Source organism: Lycorma delicatula, chromosome 13 (assembly GCF_047948215.1).
Source record: "Lycorma delicatula isolate Av1 chromosome 13, ASM4794821v1, whole genome shotgun sequence".
Classification (NCBI taxonomy): Eukaryota; Metazoa; Arthropoda; class Insecta; order Hemiptera; family Fulgoridae; genus Lycorma; species Lycorma delicatula.
In genome coordinates this window covers 52916089-52932855 of record NC_134467.1, presented here as the reverse complement: position 1 = coordinate 52932855, position 16767 = coordinate 52916089, and the positions used below count along the sequence as shown (strand labels likewise).

General features: G+C 30.5%; 1 protein-coding gene across 1 annotated transcript in view; it reads left to right on the top strand.

The window, feature by feature from the left end:
- Positions 1–16767, top strand: part of Trp1 (translocation protein 1) — a 46745-nt gene that overhangs the window by 8445 nt on the left and 21533 nt on the right. The window contains exon 2 of the mRNA XM_075380846.1: positions 3163–3295. Coding sequence (XP_075236961.1) covers positions 3163–3295 — 133 coding nt within the window. The remainder of the gene's footprint in view (positions 1–3162; positions 3296–16767) is intronic.

The window sequence follows — 16767 nt, the reverse complement described above, 5'->3', positions numbered from 1 at the left end:
AAATATAAGAGATGGCATGAGAGTTACCAATGTACAAAACCCGATGATTCTCGTGAACGGTCTGTTGACAAAACTAGACAAATCGCGGGAATTCTCGTGACTGGTTCACAATGTGTTAATATTAAATGTTATAATGTTATTTATCATAATCGTTTACTATTTTCATTTTATGAATTTTTAAAGAATCATTTTTGTTTTATGAATATTTACTAATAGTTATTTAATCGATGATTCTCGCATACATTTTACATGCTCTCACTCATTTTAACTTTTAAAGAATTAGTAATAATTTGTAGTTATTACATCTTTTGATCAAACAATATATAAATATATATTTTTATGACCCTTAAGTTACACGATCACCGATTGAATTCTGCATTGTAGTTTAATTAATGATTTTATGTTTATAAAAATATATGTTATCACCTCATTATTTTCTTGTGAATATAAACACCACGCGGTAAACTGTTTCTCTGTGATTTCAGAGTAATTGATAGTAATTACTTGATGAACTTCTATAATGTTCATACATTCATATCATAGTAGATATGATCAGGAAAATACAAGATCTAATGATTGAAAGCTTTGGACAACAGGTGACCCGTTAAAGGTCAAAGTTCATACCACGATCTGTAGAAAGCTAATCCATTCTGTGAACAGACATATAGTTAAAGTCCTATTCTTTTATGGATAATGTATAGTTGACATTTTAGTAATATATAACTACTAGCTCCCAGTCGCAAATCACTTGCACTAAATGGTTATTTGTGTTTCCCGTCGCGGTCAGTTTTTTTATTATATGTTTATTAGTCAAATAACTGTAGGCAGATGCAGCCAGTCACACATACATAGTCAAATAACTAACTGGAGGCAGATGCAGCCAGTCACATATACAGTAACGGTTGGAGTGGCTGTGTTGGTTGAGCCACAGTGCCATATATCTCTGCACCCCTTAAACAAATCAGAATTTAAAAAAAACCCCGAAAACTGATTTTAAATATTTATCTGAAGAGAATTTGCAAGCCCAAATCTGAATATCCTGTTTACTGTAATCTGAATTGGAAAAATTTACAATCATTGTTCAAAATGTTTTAACAATCTTCCTCCTCTTTCAAGGCTGAATTTTAAAAGTGTAGTAATTGGTTTATTGACACGAAGATTACAGTCACCAAAAATCAGGTTGATTTGTTACTGAGAAATTAAAAAAATAACAGGGTTTAAAAAAAAATTCAAAAATCAATTTCACCCTTGAAACTCAGAAATCTAGAAATTGATTTTTAGTTGTTCATAATCAATTAGTACAAACCTAGCTCATAAAGTAATAGATGCTCACAGTTTAAAATTCATTAAAATTTGTACTTCAACCGGTAAATCTCCACTACTACATTATATATATATATTACTGATTTTTGGAGATGAAATACATCCAAAAACCTTCTCAGTTTTGCCAAGAAACACGGGTAAAAATTTATTACTGATAGATTATTTTTTTTGGTTATCCCGAACAATCATAAACCTACTTCCAATTTATTTAATAGTATAGATAAATTACTTTAATGAAAATTCAGTCATTTTAAATAAATCAAATTTGTACGTTAATAGATAAAAATTTGTTTTAGAGAATGATCAATAAATGAATAAAGTGTTTGGATGTAGGAATGAAAACGATGAAATGATTTTTTAAATACTGAAGTTTTCAGATAAATAACTCTTCATAATACTTATACCAACAAATAATAAAAAAATATTATTATTCACAAATAAAATCAGAAATGTTTTTTAGAAAAATATAAAATTCATATTATTACTGTACGATAAATAAAGCACACAGATTTACATAAAACAAAACAAAATTAAGTAAATAAATTAAAACAAATTTAGATATATTATTTTTATAGAGATTACTTCAAATAGATTAAAACAATCAAAAATAAACTTCATTAATTTCATTTGAAAAAAGATTTAAATTTAATTAAACCTGTGAAACACATTATGTATGACATAACTGTACGAATAAAAGTAGAAATAAAATAGTTAATGTCTTAGAAGTATTTCTTAGAGAGTGGTAAATGGTTTAGCAAAATATCTGAATAACAATAAAGTTATATCACGGGATAAATTTAAAAATGGTGACATCTATAAAATTAATTGTATTGAATATACATTGGTAAAACTTACATATCCATTCAACAGTGTGTTTAGAACATTTGAAAATATAGATAAATGAAAGAAGACATATTTCAAATGTTGCTGATAACTTATTACCCGTAAACATAATGATAACAAATGTAACATTTAAATCGGCACACTCCTGTCTCAGTAGCAGGCTTAATTGTAACCGATTTTAAGTCAGTTGATCTGACAGCTATCGCATTTAACAGATCAAAAAACACTGCATTATCTGAGATAATATTTATGTAACTGATGATATGAATTCAAAACGTATGTATGGTGTGATTCAATAAGTTTATTGAGCCGGCTATTAATTTGATGGTTTTTTGTCAGAAATTATTAATTACAACATGTTTAATAAAATTATGAAGGTATTAAAAAAAAATTAAATTAATGTGAAATTTTCAATAAATTTGTTAATTAAAATGAGTATGTGAATTAATATTATGAATTTCATAATATGGAATAAATAAATATGTCTGTAACAATATGATATAAATTTTTTTAAATTTCAAATTTTATTAATAGTGTCTTAATTGTGGTCGGATCCAACTGGCAAAACAGAATTTTATATCTAATATTCATGAAGCTTTTATTAGTTTTGAGAATTCTATTGTTAGAAATCATATGTAATTTTTCTATTTTCTCATATTTCATAAAAAAAACTTATCTATTCTTTCCAAAGATGCATTAAAATAATCAGGTTGATGATCATGTTGTGTTACTCTTTGTGTGATTTCTATCCCTCAGCACAACTACTGTAAATGGTAAAAAGTGCTAAGTGTATTATTTAAAAGAATCATTCGGATAAAAACTTCCAAAATTTTATAAAAATAGAATTATTTCTTACTAACTTTTTGTGAGTTTCTTTTAAAAGTGATTACCTTTCAGTAGTGATGCCAAAGTAGATTTACAGATGCTCATATTTATATACGTGTGTGTCTTTTTTTTCTCTTTTTTTTGTTACATTGTGTATTTTTAAAATTACAGGACTATCCAGGTGTGATAGAAGAAAAAGCTGAAAAACCTCAAAAGGAGGAATATGCTGTCGCTAAATGGCTGAGAAAAAATGTTTCCGTGAAAAGAACAAAATTTCTCAATCACAATGTTGAATATTTTACCGGTAAGCGTTTACATTCTGATAGACTGTCATAAGAATGTGACAGTAACTGTTTTTTTTTTTTTTTTTTTTTTTAAAACATAGACATGTTCTGGAATTGCCATTTTTTAAAAGATAATTCCATATATGCTACATTATTATGGCAGTAAAGGTTTTTTATTTATTTAAATATTTCAAATTGCATCAAATTTTATGAATCTTGAAAATAACATTAATAAATCCACGATAAATGATATATCTGTATGTATGATCAGTAGCCGGATAGGCTGATCAACTGATCTCACTCTAACTGCTAGAAATTGAAGTTGCCGGTTCTTTCCTAACCTTTGAAGAATTTACTGTTTGGTGATTAATCCGTTGGCTAGATGTACATTACTCTGTACCTATGGAGTCTATTGGTACAGAGAATGCGCTAGTCATTGGTCATACATAATGTATTTACTCTGTTATGAACTGTAATACGAAGTAAGCTGTTAGTAAGTAGATTGAATTTGAGCATTTTGGCTTACATGGGAACTGGATTACCATATCTGTTAATTTCAGTTTGACTTTTTTCTCATAATACTGCTCAGCTGTTTTTGTCGGCTTCTGATCAGCACACTTTTATTTAATGTTAAGCTGCACAGTGACAGGTTGAGGTCACGTAATTTTTATTTGTATATATTGTAATATAAACAACTTGTTAAATTCAAACTTTGTTTGCATGATTGTTCAGTGAGATTATAAAATATTGTCAAGGTATTCTGTGTTCTCTATTTTTGTTTTTATTCACACTTTCACATTTAGACCGAAGATAGATTTATACGTTTTATGAAAAATATATATGTGTATTTTTATGTAATATGTGAATATAATAATAAAATATGTAACAGTATATATAATTTATATACAGAATGAAAAATGTAGTAGGAAAAAATTGCAGCAAAACTAAGGACATTAGTTAAGTGTATTTTAATTATATAATTGAGATTTAAACTGAGTTTGATCGGATAAAAGTATACAAGTATACGAGAGTCACATTTTATTGAGTAAAAAAATTTTAACAAAAAAATTAATATATATATCAGAGGTGCATTTATATACAGAGTGAGCAACATAAAACCGAACCCATAATGAAACCGCTACTCAACACTATTTATGAAAGACTCACACAACTAGTGAGACTAGTGGATGTATATGTTACTACTGATTGTTGCTGCTGTTTGTCAGGTGGTTATATGTCAGTGCAGTAAATGTTTTGTTACCCACCGGGTTGGTCTAGTGGTGAACGCGTCTTCCCAAATCAGCTGATTTGGAAGTCGAGAGTTCCAGCGTTCAACTCCTAGTAAAGTCAGTTATTTTTACACGGATTTAAATACTAGATCGTGGATACCAATGTTCTTTGGTGGTTGGGTTTCAATTAACCACACATCTCAGGAACGGTTGAACTGAAACTGTACAAGACTATACTTCATTTACACTCGTACATATCATCCTCACTCATCTTCTGAAGTATTACTGAACGGTAATTGCCGGAGGCTAAATAGGAAAAAGAAAGAAAGTATATGTTTTATTGCAGTGCAGTTGTGTTTGTGTAAAATGTCTTATTCAATCCAGGAGAGGATAACTATAGTTCGAGGCGTATATTCGTTCTGGATTGTTTGATGAATCACGTCAAGTATTTGTAAATTTCTGAATGCCTGTATCCCAGTGAAGAGTAGCATACACGATTTAATTCAAAAATGGCATACAACTGGTTCGGTTTCAGATGCAAAACAAAATAGCCAACTTTCCATTCAGAGACAATTGCCAAAATGCCATTTTTGACAATTGTCAAAAGATGCCATTTTTTATGAATTCTATGTGCAATAAACCGAAAATGAAAAAGGAATACAGATTCTTCCAACAAGATCACATATTAAATGTTTCACAGAATTGCGTTCATGCAGCTTTCACAAATGAACAAGCTGTCAGCAGAGGATGGTGGCCTCCACATTCCCCAGAGTTGTATACTTGTGATTTTTTCCTTGGGGCTACTTAAAGGAGAGAGTTTACGCATCTAATCTCCACAATATTGATGAACTAAAGGTAAACATTCAACGAGAAATCAACGCAATTGACAATATTTTGTGTCAGATGACTCAATATGATCAGTTGAGTACAAAAGTGCATCGTTGTCCACAGTGGTCATTTTGAACATCTTTTGTAACAATAAGGTAAATAAATGCAACACTTAAATTACGTTTTATGGTTTTCCTGTTTAATTTATTCATATCATTCATAAAATTTCATCCCAAAATAACCTACAGATTCTACGGTGGTTACTTATGGGTTCGGGGTTTTATGTTGCTCATCCTGTATAACAAACTTGCTCTGCTGCTCGCAAGGTTTATCTTGTTTTAATAGTTTAAAAGAAAATTCTCTATGACCGCATTACAATCAAAATATTCTACTTTGTTATAGAGTTCCTAGAGCATATTAACCTTTTAATTGTTTGATTCCTGGTATTTGGTATCTGCTTGTATTATAATCATAATTTTGGTTTTTAGTTTATAATACACACAAGAAAGGTATCGTAAACCATAAATACTCAGTGCCAAGGACTTGCTTCTGGGTGTGATAAATCTAAATGATGATGTGCGAGAATTAACATTTTCATGCGTTTAGAAATTGTTTTTTTTTTTTATATTTTATGTGTATATGTGTCGATTGTTAAGTCGATCGATAACTAAAAATTATTGCTTTTTAAAAAATTTCTGAGACAACTTTTAAATTTTCCTTTGCTAAAAAAATAAAATATTTTATATTGTGATTTATCATGCAGATTGATGTGAAATCCTCATAATTGGTACAGGTATCTTATTTTTATTTGACTGTTGCAATTGAATTTGTCAGTTTATTATAGCTCCTCGGTAATAAACTGCATTATGTACAGTAATTTTTTTGTAAAATATTAAGGTTTTTAAGATTCACTGCAATTTTTAGAATTGAAATTTATTTCTTTTTTGGATATTTTACTTTTTTGTATTTTCAACGTGATTTTAAGATAAATTTAAAAACAAATAATTTTTATTTAGAGTACAATTATCTACCTTATTTAGCTTCATCATAATTAAATCATATGTTGAATGAGTTTCAGATATACTACACTTTCAAAATTCACAGTAGTTTGAAAGTTTGAGTTTTGAAAACCAAGTATATTTGAAATATGTCAACATGATTTAATTATGACCAAGCTAAGAAAGGTAGACAATTATCCTCAATATAAAAATTGTGACAATCTTTGCAGAAAATTTATATATTTTAATAATAATTAAGAAAAATTGTTTAATAGTTAAGGTGGTACAATAATTTACTTTGAAATTAGGTCATACTTTGAAAATTACTAGTATCATAACATTTTCAAGGTTTGCTTCCTAAAATTGATAATAGTAAATTAGTAGTTTTTTTCTACTTCTGTTAGTTTTATTATTATAATAAAGTTTACACTTAATTTTAATTATTGCCATTGATATCATTCTCTACTTCTTTTTAAAATTATTTTTCATCTGTTTGTTTCTGGTCTACATAAATATTTGTTTGTATATATACATATACAACTTAATCAGCCACTCCACAAAGTATAGAATTAAAGAACACTCTTACCTCACTTTTTAAAAGTGCTTTTGGGGCTAAGCCCATCTTCAGTAATTTTTTTAATTTTTTCTTTTTTATATGTACATATTAAAATACATGATACATTAACATTTTTAGAACAAACTTTGTTGTCAATAAAAAATAAAAAATGATATTAAATATTAAAATAATATTTTACACTTCTGTGTGTATATATATATATATATATATATATATATTTAATATTCAAATAACTTGTTAAAATTTTGATCACATTGTTAATAAAATTTAATGTTATATGAAATATTATCACCAAAAAGTAGTAATTAGATAAGAAACCTTATTAATTTCCAGTAACCAGTTTTTGTGGTATCCTTATCTTCAGTTAGTGTTATATTATATATTTATTACATTAAAACATATTCTTTTAATGATTTGTCAGTTTTTCAAAAATTTTGTTTTTTATTGTCGAATTTTAAATGATAGTGTAGGCCTATGTGTAATTTTTTGTCCAGTACTGGAATATATTTTAGTATCGTTTCAAGTTTCACAATATAAAACATAATTTTGAAAAAAGGATTGATAGATAAGGATTGATTACATTATGTTTTAATGTAATAAACATATAATTTAATACAACTAAAGATAACAAGGTACTGTGAAAACTGGTTATTGGAAATTAATATGGTAAGTTTAACTTATCTAATTACTGTGTTTTGAAGGTTTATATTTCATATAATATGTACTGGGTGATTCCAAATTTGACAGTAATCTCAGGAGGTGATTCTGTAGCCAAAAGTAAGAGAAAATGTTTGTATAAACATAGGTCAGAAAATTTTTCGTTAGAGAGTTTCAGCTCACGAAACATTTAACCCTGCTTTCTTCTTCCTCTGTGAAATTAAACTGTACTAAAATTAAAATTTTTCTGTATACAAATCAAGGGTAATTTGGTACTTCCTTATGATATGCGATCTAAGAAATTGAAGGTCTCGCACCTTTTGTCTCGCTTAAGTTTTGTCACAAAATACACTTTCTTAGGTATGGAGTTGTTAATTAACCATTAAGAAAATAAAAATTTCTAGTTAACTTTAAACACAAATTGTTTATAAGTTCAACTTTAATTAGAAACAAAACACACAAACTAGATTGGAAAAGTGATAAGATTTTAAACAGCATGTCTATAAATCCCTAATAAAACTGCTGTAAAAATTTGGAAGACATGGTTGAATAGTTTTTGAAAAAATGTTAATTATAATTAGTATAATATAAGATCAGTCTTGCTTAAAAAAAGTTAACTAAAGGATTACTATTAAAACTACCAACAAAAATGGAATTAATTAATAACAATAAAACTTAATTGAAATTATAAACATAAATGTAGTATGTGTTATAAACTAGTGGTTCTCAAACTGTGATACATATACTACTATGGTACGCAGAGTTTCTCAAGGTTTTACACAAACAGATCTAACAATACAAAAATTTTGTGTTATAATTGTTATACAAAATTATTAGTAAAACAGAGATATTTATTATTATTATTAGTATTTATTTATTATCATTAATACAGTGGATCAGCGGTTCTCAGACTATTTTAATGTATTATCAAAACAAAAGTATTTTATTATGCATATCACTTCGTCTAACAAGAATGAGCATGCAATGTCAACCGGTTCTTCTTACATACACCACAGCGTACATATAGCGACTTGGCTGTCATTCCTTGCATGCACTTGGTCGCACATGTGTACAAAGTTTTTTAGTGGCCATTATAACAGAACTCCTATACTTTCCTCCAGCAGTTAAGCGAGTCAGTTGTGGTTATTCTACACTCAGACGGATACGTTTGTTTCCAGTGTTTTTATACCCTATGATAATCTGATATGAAAATATTGTTATTTTGTTACTTTTTCATTTAATAAAAATTGAAGTGCTAGTATCGGCATGCATATCTTGTAAGGGACATTTTTCTTAAAATATATATATTTGTGTACTTTGCTTGAATTAATTTGGTTTAATTCAGTTATCATAAAATATAAATCAACATGAATTCATTCTATTAATTTTTTGTGTTAAAAAATAAAAATGTTTTCGTTTTTAAAAATTTTATTTTAATTCGGTTTAATTTGTTTTTATTTAATTTTATTTTTGAACTTAACTAAATTTAGTAATTTTCAAAATCCAAACTTTATCCTGCTGCCATTTTGGGTACAGACATTGTACCAACTTTTTATTTATATCGTTTTTCTTGTCTTAAGAGACCGTTAAAATAATAAATTCACACAAAGGGTGTTACCATTTAAAATATTTGACTTACAACCCCTGGTTCATCATACAAGAAGGGTTTGAAATTCTATTTCTCTTGTAAGGTAAAGTAGTTGACTTTAGATACTTTATCCTGAAAGTATTCTATCTGGAACGGTTTTAAAGTTGTTGAGGGATTTCCATACTTTTGAACTCTGTGTGTAAACTACATAAGTTATAATCTTTATGTTATCCACTTTATCCGATGCTACCTTCACGTTAAATCTTTTATTTACACAAACAATTACACCGTCACTCTTAACTTATCCTATCATTAAATGTTGTAACCCTCGATTTAAATTCTATGTTTCAGTACAAATAATTATGAAAGGCTTATATTGAACGATTATGAAAGGCCAGTTTTGAACAAAAATTTATAATTTCCATAATTTCCTTGTAGGTTTCTAATATTAACCAAAAATACCAAATTGTCAAGTAAATCGTTGAGATCAAATGAATTCGGCACGCCAGATTCAAATACCTTCTACCTGGGACAATTATATACCTGGTCCAGAATATTCATTTACTTTCAGAATGAGTGTGACAACCTTATACTTCAGATATATCTGAAGTAATAACTTGTGATATCAAGAGGGTCAATGTCGACAGTCTTTTATTTAGAATTCTGATTTGGATGATGAGGTTGATTTCTGATATCCTAGACAGTCAGATATGTGTGACATTACCGGGAAATCTGTTGAGTTGATAATTTTGTTTATTTTGCTTTTTAGTATAGAGCAGTTTTTTAGAGTTTGAAGCCAAGCTGTATGATTTGTTTTGAAATCTGTATGGTACTCATTACTATATGAGGAGTTTGTACGTTTAATGTTCTGCTGATTATTACAGGTTTTTTGCAGCATGTTACCAACACATCTAATGCACTCATTTTGATTTTTACATTTGTTAGGATTTTGCTCAAATTTACTGCATTTAAAGCAGGAAGGTTTTATATTAATTTCATCATAAACTGAGAAAATTTGATAACCTGCGAAACCCCATTTTTATTCATCTTTATTTGTGATTATATCTCTGAAGGACCTTCTGGCATATGGCGTATGTGATTATTGATTCATCTATTTATACCCGTTTAACATCACGTTTGAAACTAAGCAGTTTCTTTGACTGTCATTTTCAGTAGTCGTACTTCTTTCTTTCTTTTTCCTGTTTAACCTCCGGGAATTACCGTTCAGGTATTACTCCAGACGATGATTTGGTCTCAGTTCGACCATTCCTGGGATGTGTGGTTAATTGAAACCCAACCACCAAAGAACAATGGTATCCGCTATCTAGTATTCAAATCTGTATAAAAGTAACTGCCTTTACTAGGACTTGAATGCTGGAACTCTTGATTTCCAAATCGGCTGATTTGGGAAGACGCGTTCACCACTAGACCAACCCGGTGGGTTTTATAGTCATATATCTAAAAATTTGTGCAGTCCAACTTTCCATTCCAGTTACTTTGACATATAACATCTTGATTTCCTTTCTTTCTATATTCAAAGATTTAATTAGTTTTTTGATTAAAATTTCTTCAGTTTCATTTATGTCTTTTTGATTAGCACAGGAAATTGTTAAATCTCTTTTTTTTACCAACATGATGCATTTACACATTTGTATGCATCGTAATTATTTTTATTATCTTCAATTAGATTAGGAACACGTGGTTGCATAGATTTCATCTCTCACAATTCAGCAAAAGTTTTTTATAGATATTATTTTTAAATTATTATTTAATTATAATTAATAACGTTATTTAATTAATTATTTTTTAATTTCAATTTGTATTCTAATAACTGTCTTAGAATTAAGTTTTTATCTTCTAGTACTGTATTTAGTTTTTTAACAAAGAATTTTCATTTTATATACTTATCAGAATTTTTTTATCGCAATTGTTTTCAGTCTTACTTTCTTGCTTATCTTTTTCACTAGTATTCAATAATTTCATTTTATCACCTAGTATTTTTTGTTTATCACTGTTTTCATGAGCCTTTTTGTCAATGCAATGATTCTTTTAATTGCCTCATTTAGGTATATCCTCTTCCCTGTTTGAGGTCGGTCACAATTCTGATGCTCATCACAGATCACAAGCTTATGTATTTCTTATTATTTAACTTTGCAAAGTCACTAGGATGATAAACATTTTTACATATTATACAGATTATAATAAAAGAAACCTTACAACTTGGATGACATTTCTATCTGTCAGGTCTTTATTGCCTACTGCTATCTTTCTGCTGTATTTTATTTTATTGAAAATTTATTTTTATTAAATTAAAATTATTAACACTTTTTTGTTTAAGTTTCAATTGTAAGAACATTAATCTGCTAACCCTTACCTTAAATTTTGTTCATGGAGGGAGATATCTGTTCCATTTAAGGATCATGTAATCTTTATCTTTCTCACGATTGACCTTTATAAGAGAGGTATGCATTAAATTTTGATGGGCAGTCTGAATTGGAGGCTTAATGCTTTCCTACCCATCTAATTGAAGAGACTTTTTGACTTGTGCAATGCCAATTTTTAAAAATATTTATTTAAATAATAAAGAATTACTTGCCTACGTATGGCTGGAACTGTTTACACTGTGTGAAAAAAAAATATTTTTCTGTTTTCTTTTTAGTGTTTTTATTTATTTTTATTTTTTTAAATTAACAAACCAAATGGTTTTCTTTGAAAAAAAAAAAGTCCAACTTTATAAATATAGAAAGAACGCTATATAAAAAAAATTAAAACTAAGAAGAGATCAAAATTAAAAAATCATTATTGAAAGTGAATATAACTGATAGATATTAATAATGATTAGTCTGAATGTTATGTGGCATCCAAAGTCCAATTTCAGCTAGAATTCCCTTTCTTTTTCTTTTATGTTTTGTTTGGGGTAGAAAGTGTTAAGTGCTTTAGATATTGAGCTTCATTTACACTTTTTGTAGGGATTGACTCAAATGACAAGTTTTTTTTTGAAGTGTTTTGTTAGTGCTTTTCACGTGCCAATTTATTTTTTATCGATACTTTTTCTGTAGAGTTTACTGATGTTTGTTTTGTGACCAAAATTGCCATCTAGGTTTAGATTTTATGATGCTTTAGGTTACTTTTATACGGATTTGAATATTAGATCGTGTATACCGGTGTTCTTTGGTGGTTGGGTTTCAATTAACTGCACATCTCAGGAACGATTGACCTGAGGCTGTACAGGACTACATTTACATTCATACATATCATCATCATTCATCCTCTGAAGTAATACCTTACAGTGGTTCCAAAGGCTAAACAGAAAAAGAGACTGTTAAGATCTTAACTAAACAAATTTTGTAAAAACCATGATGTTCGGATTCACTTTGTGGATCCCTATTTCCATATCTGTAGGGAGGACCTTGTCCTAAATTTAATGATATTAGCATCAGATCTGCACAATTGGACACGAAGAGGGACTCCCTGAAGTTTCAGTCTGTAAAATTTTAAAAGTATTCTGCATTTATTTCAAGTCATTATTATCCGAATTCATATGTACCGGGTCAAGAAAATGTATACATTTTAAATCATACATATGGTATACTTCAATTTGCATCGGTTACCGGTTCACTATGTAATATTGTTGTTCAGCAACAGTAACACACAGTGTTAGTGCAAACACTGCTGTCATTCAAGAAGCAAAAAAAAACATTCTAAAGCAGTATCATAAGCTTGAGAGTGCCTGTGAATGACAGTGTAGGTAGGAATATGGAACTGAACAGCTGACACACCTAAGGAGTCGTTTCTCCAACGCTGGTCTGGTTTGGGCTATCATTAAGGGAACTAATTGGACCGTTCTTTTTCCAAGGTACAGTTACCGGCTGGGCTTACACGAATACATGGGATGTTGGATGCATTAATTTTACCATCAGTTAGGGCTTTGATTGGTGATCCATTTCTTATTAACAAGGTGGCACCCTGTGCCACAATTTCATTCAGATGTGCTTGCTTACTTGGATGTTGGATAGCTTAAAGGGGCCTGATTAGTGCCTCCGCCCCCATACACTTGATTTAAGTCATAGATTTTTACTTGTGGAGAATCATCATAGATGTAGTATACATCTTGACCCTGAAGGGAAGACACCTGCCATGTGATTGATCCAATCATCATGCCCCTTCCTCCATACCTAGCCCTTAGGGCCTTTACCGTAGGTCTTCTTCAAAGCCTCAAGACATATTGCAGTCTGGCCACAGTCAAGATGCCACTGATGCGAATGCCCCGTATGACATTACCATTGGTGTAAATGCCTAATGGATCCTACATTACTGAATCCTATCAAAATGTAGTCTTAAACAAGACTATACCGATGAAGCTGAAATCATCGCAGACTACCATAAAGGTTTAAGCCAACACACAACGTCAATAGAAATGGAACTAAAAATAAAGAACACAAACAAAAACATAACAATAGCATTAATCAAAAACAAATAACAAAACCACCAAGATGACAACAAAACATTATAAAACTAAAACAATCAAAGTAATCTTATAGAAAAATAATGAAAATAATATAAGTACATAAATCAAGATCAAACACCAAAATAACAAATCATTGATGCCAACAATAATTATTCCCAAAACAAAAACATCAACAAGAGAAGCAGAGATGAAAACCTGCAACAGCACCTGAAAGAAAACCAATCAAAAACATAAGCAATAACTTAACACACTAATAAGAAAGTCACTAACAAGAAAAACAACTACCAAGAACAATAAACATCAGAACGCAATATTATATCCAAAACATAAACACAGAAAACATAAATTGGAAAACAACAAAATAATCCAGAAGGCAAATTAATAACACCATAAACAACTATTTCAATAACGATAACACTGATGCCAACAAAAATGACAGAAACATAAAATGCAAAACAAACAAAAATATAAAACGAAACAACTATTCTAAAACAAAAAACCCTAATGCCTATAAAAACAAGAAAAAACAACTCTCAAGAGAAAAAACAAAACAATGAAAAATGTATAACAAAAACAATAACTAAAAGCTAACCAAAGAACCAAAAACCACTGCCATTTTCTACAGGACTGTCTGTATCTATAAATTGATTTAATTTCACAACGCCTCCCATGCGTACTTGCACGTTGGACATTCGTCTGATCTACAATTGTGCTGTGCTGGCTTCCTAACATGAAAAATTTTAACAGAGTTGTGAACCTCCCGTCCTTCCATACTAGGCAGTCCTTGGCATAATGGCCTTCCTTGCCGCAATGCAAACAGAGCTCTTTACCAGAACAAGTTCTCACCAAATGCTCCAAACCACAACACTAAAACACCATGTTTCATTCAAATAATTCTTAATCTTACAGGATGAAAAATCTATGAAAACAACCTTTAGCAGCTGGTTATCTCGCTAAATGACGTAATGAACTGTGCTGTTTTCTTTCTTACCAGCTCTGAAAATCATCTTGATCTTTGTGGCAAATTTTTCTGCAGAATATTATGTGTTCTGGACCCGTACTGCTTCCAAAAATCCCTCTTCCCCCAAGTCACGAGGAATATTATATACAATCATACGTGGTCTCAATGACATGGTGGTCACCGTCTTAATGGGATATTGACTGATCCCCTCATTATGTTTGATGCTACATTCCATGTCGATATCATTTGCTATGATCCTACTCGTGTAGGTGTATCTGGTGCTAACAATCCTCAAACCTTCTTTCTTGGCTTCTTAACTTTTCCACCACTTGGCCTTTAAAGGCCACATAAGTGACACCGACTAGTTTGTCTATTATCAAATCTTCGGTTTTGACACCCTTGATCGAATCGAACTACTTCAGAGACCAGCTTATTAGAGGATTGTGACAGATTGGTTTTAGCCCGCTCAGCCACCCCTTCGATAAGCCCCTATAATCTATCGTTCCTTTTTGAAGTCAGCAAATGTAGGAACTGCATCCAAGACAGATTGTAGGTGGCACTTTTTTCTATAATGTTGTTAAGTTTCCTGCAAACTCCTCAACCTCAGTACATAAGCCATTGAACATATATACCAGCTCAGTCACTACCTTGTTGGAGACCAGATAGGTGGAGGCTAATTGTGTTTCCAACCACCTCAAAGAAGCGACTTCGGCCTTTAGGCACTCAAAGGAAGCAAGACAGACTGTCTGACCCACAACAGGACCAAACAACTCTTCCATGAGCCCATCATCCGAGTCCGAACCAGAATCCATTTTTCCTCCTTGTGTCTCATGCTTTTCTCCTATATTTTATCCTGCAATATACAGGCTATGTCAGCCACATCAACAGCTGCCACTGTCTACTGTATAACATGTACCTACCTGGGCTTGTTTAACCTAACTGTTTAACCCGAGTTGCGGAAGAGCCAGAAATCTCCTTCTTTGACACACCCTGTTCAAGTTTTTCCCACATTTGTTTCCTACTTGACCCATATGCTGCGCTGGCCACACTTACAATGTCACTATCACTCTCAGCAGCTTCGGCCAACCTCAGATGAGGAATTGTTGCAATTTCAATTTTGCTCTTTTTGCAACTTCTTTTCGGCCTCTGTAGCCTTAGTTCGCTTATCAATCTCCTTCTTTTCGCCCGCTGCTATCTGAAATGCCACAGATCGCTCTACTTTAATACGATTTTCTCGTCTCCTAGCAGACACATTAAAGCTGCTCATATTTATGAGTCTGTCAAATTAACCAAAATTTCAATGAAAATCTTTTACAATACAATGATTTCTCCTCAAAATACAACACAAAGAAATAAACAAAATAAATAACGCAAAATAAAACTAAACTAACCAATCACATCCATCCAAACAACAATATGAACCAATTGAAACAAAGTAAATGAACCGATCAAAATCATTGTAAACAAAGGAACCAATGAAAACAAGATGTCAAACAACAAATTTTCATTTGTTGTTTGAGTAGACTATAATATCAAATAAATAAAAAATCGAAATTAAATACCACAAATTATCAAACTATAAAATAGAACTTAAATGAAATAACAGACGCAGTCCAGTCCTAGGGAGTGGTTTAAAAAGTTATAAACCACTCTTCCAAAGTAGTCGCAGCTAGCCAGCATATAAGCCACTCAAAAACCAAAATCCTAAAATTTAATAATAAAAATTAACTTGGATCCCTAAAATATAAAACAAACCGACCTGTATAAACCTATAAAAATCAAGACCATAAGAGAACTTTAATTAATAACAAAGAATCTACTATTACAGACCCTAGGAAGAGTTGCTACCACAAACATATCCGATCCCATCGGCGTCATGTGTTGAAGTTTGGCTGTAGTATTTAATAAGAAGGAACGGTCACTAGTGGAAGTAGGCCATGAAATTGAAAAATTTGTGAAGCAATCTGCCTGTGGCTGCTCTGGAAGACATCACTAAGAATATACAGCATTGTGGTCAAAAGTGTTCACAGATTGTTGGTTGCAGTTGGAGAATATTTTAAAATAGCATGAAGAAACTGTGTGTGTTGTAACTTTTTCCTTTGTATTTTAATACAAAAAAAATACAGCAGCTATTCTATTATACACTTTTTTTTTTTGAACAGCCTTGTATATGTTGTAATCGAGTT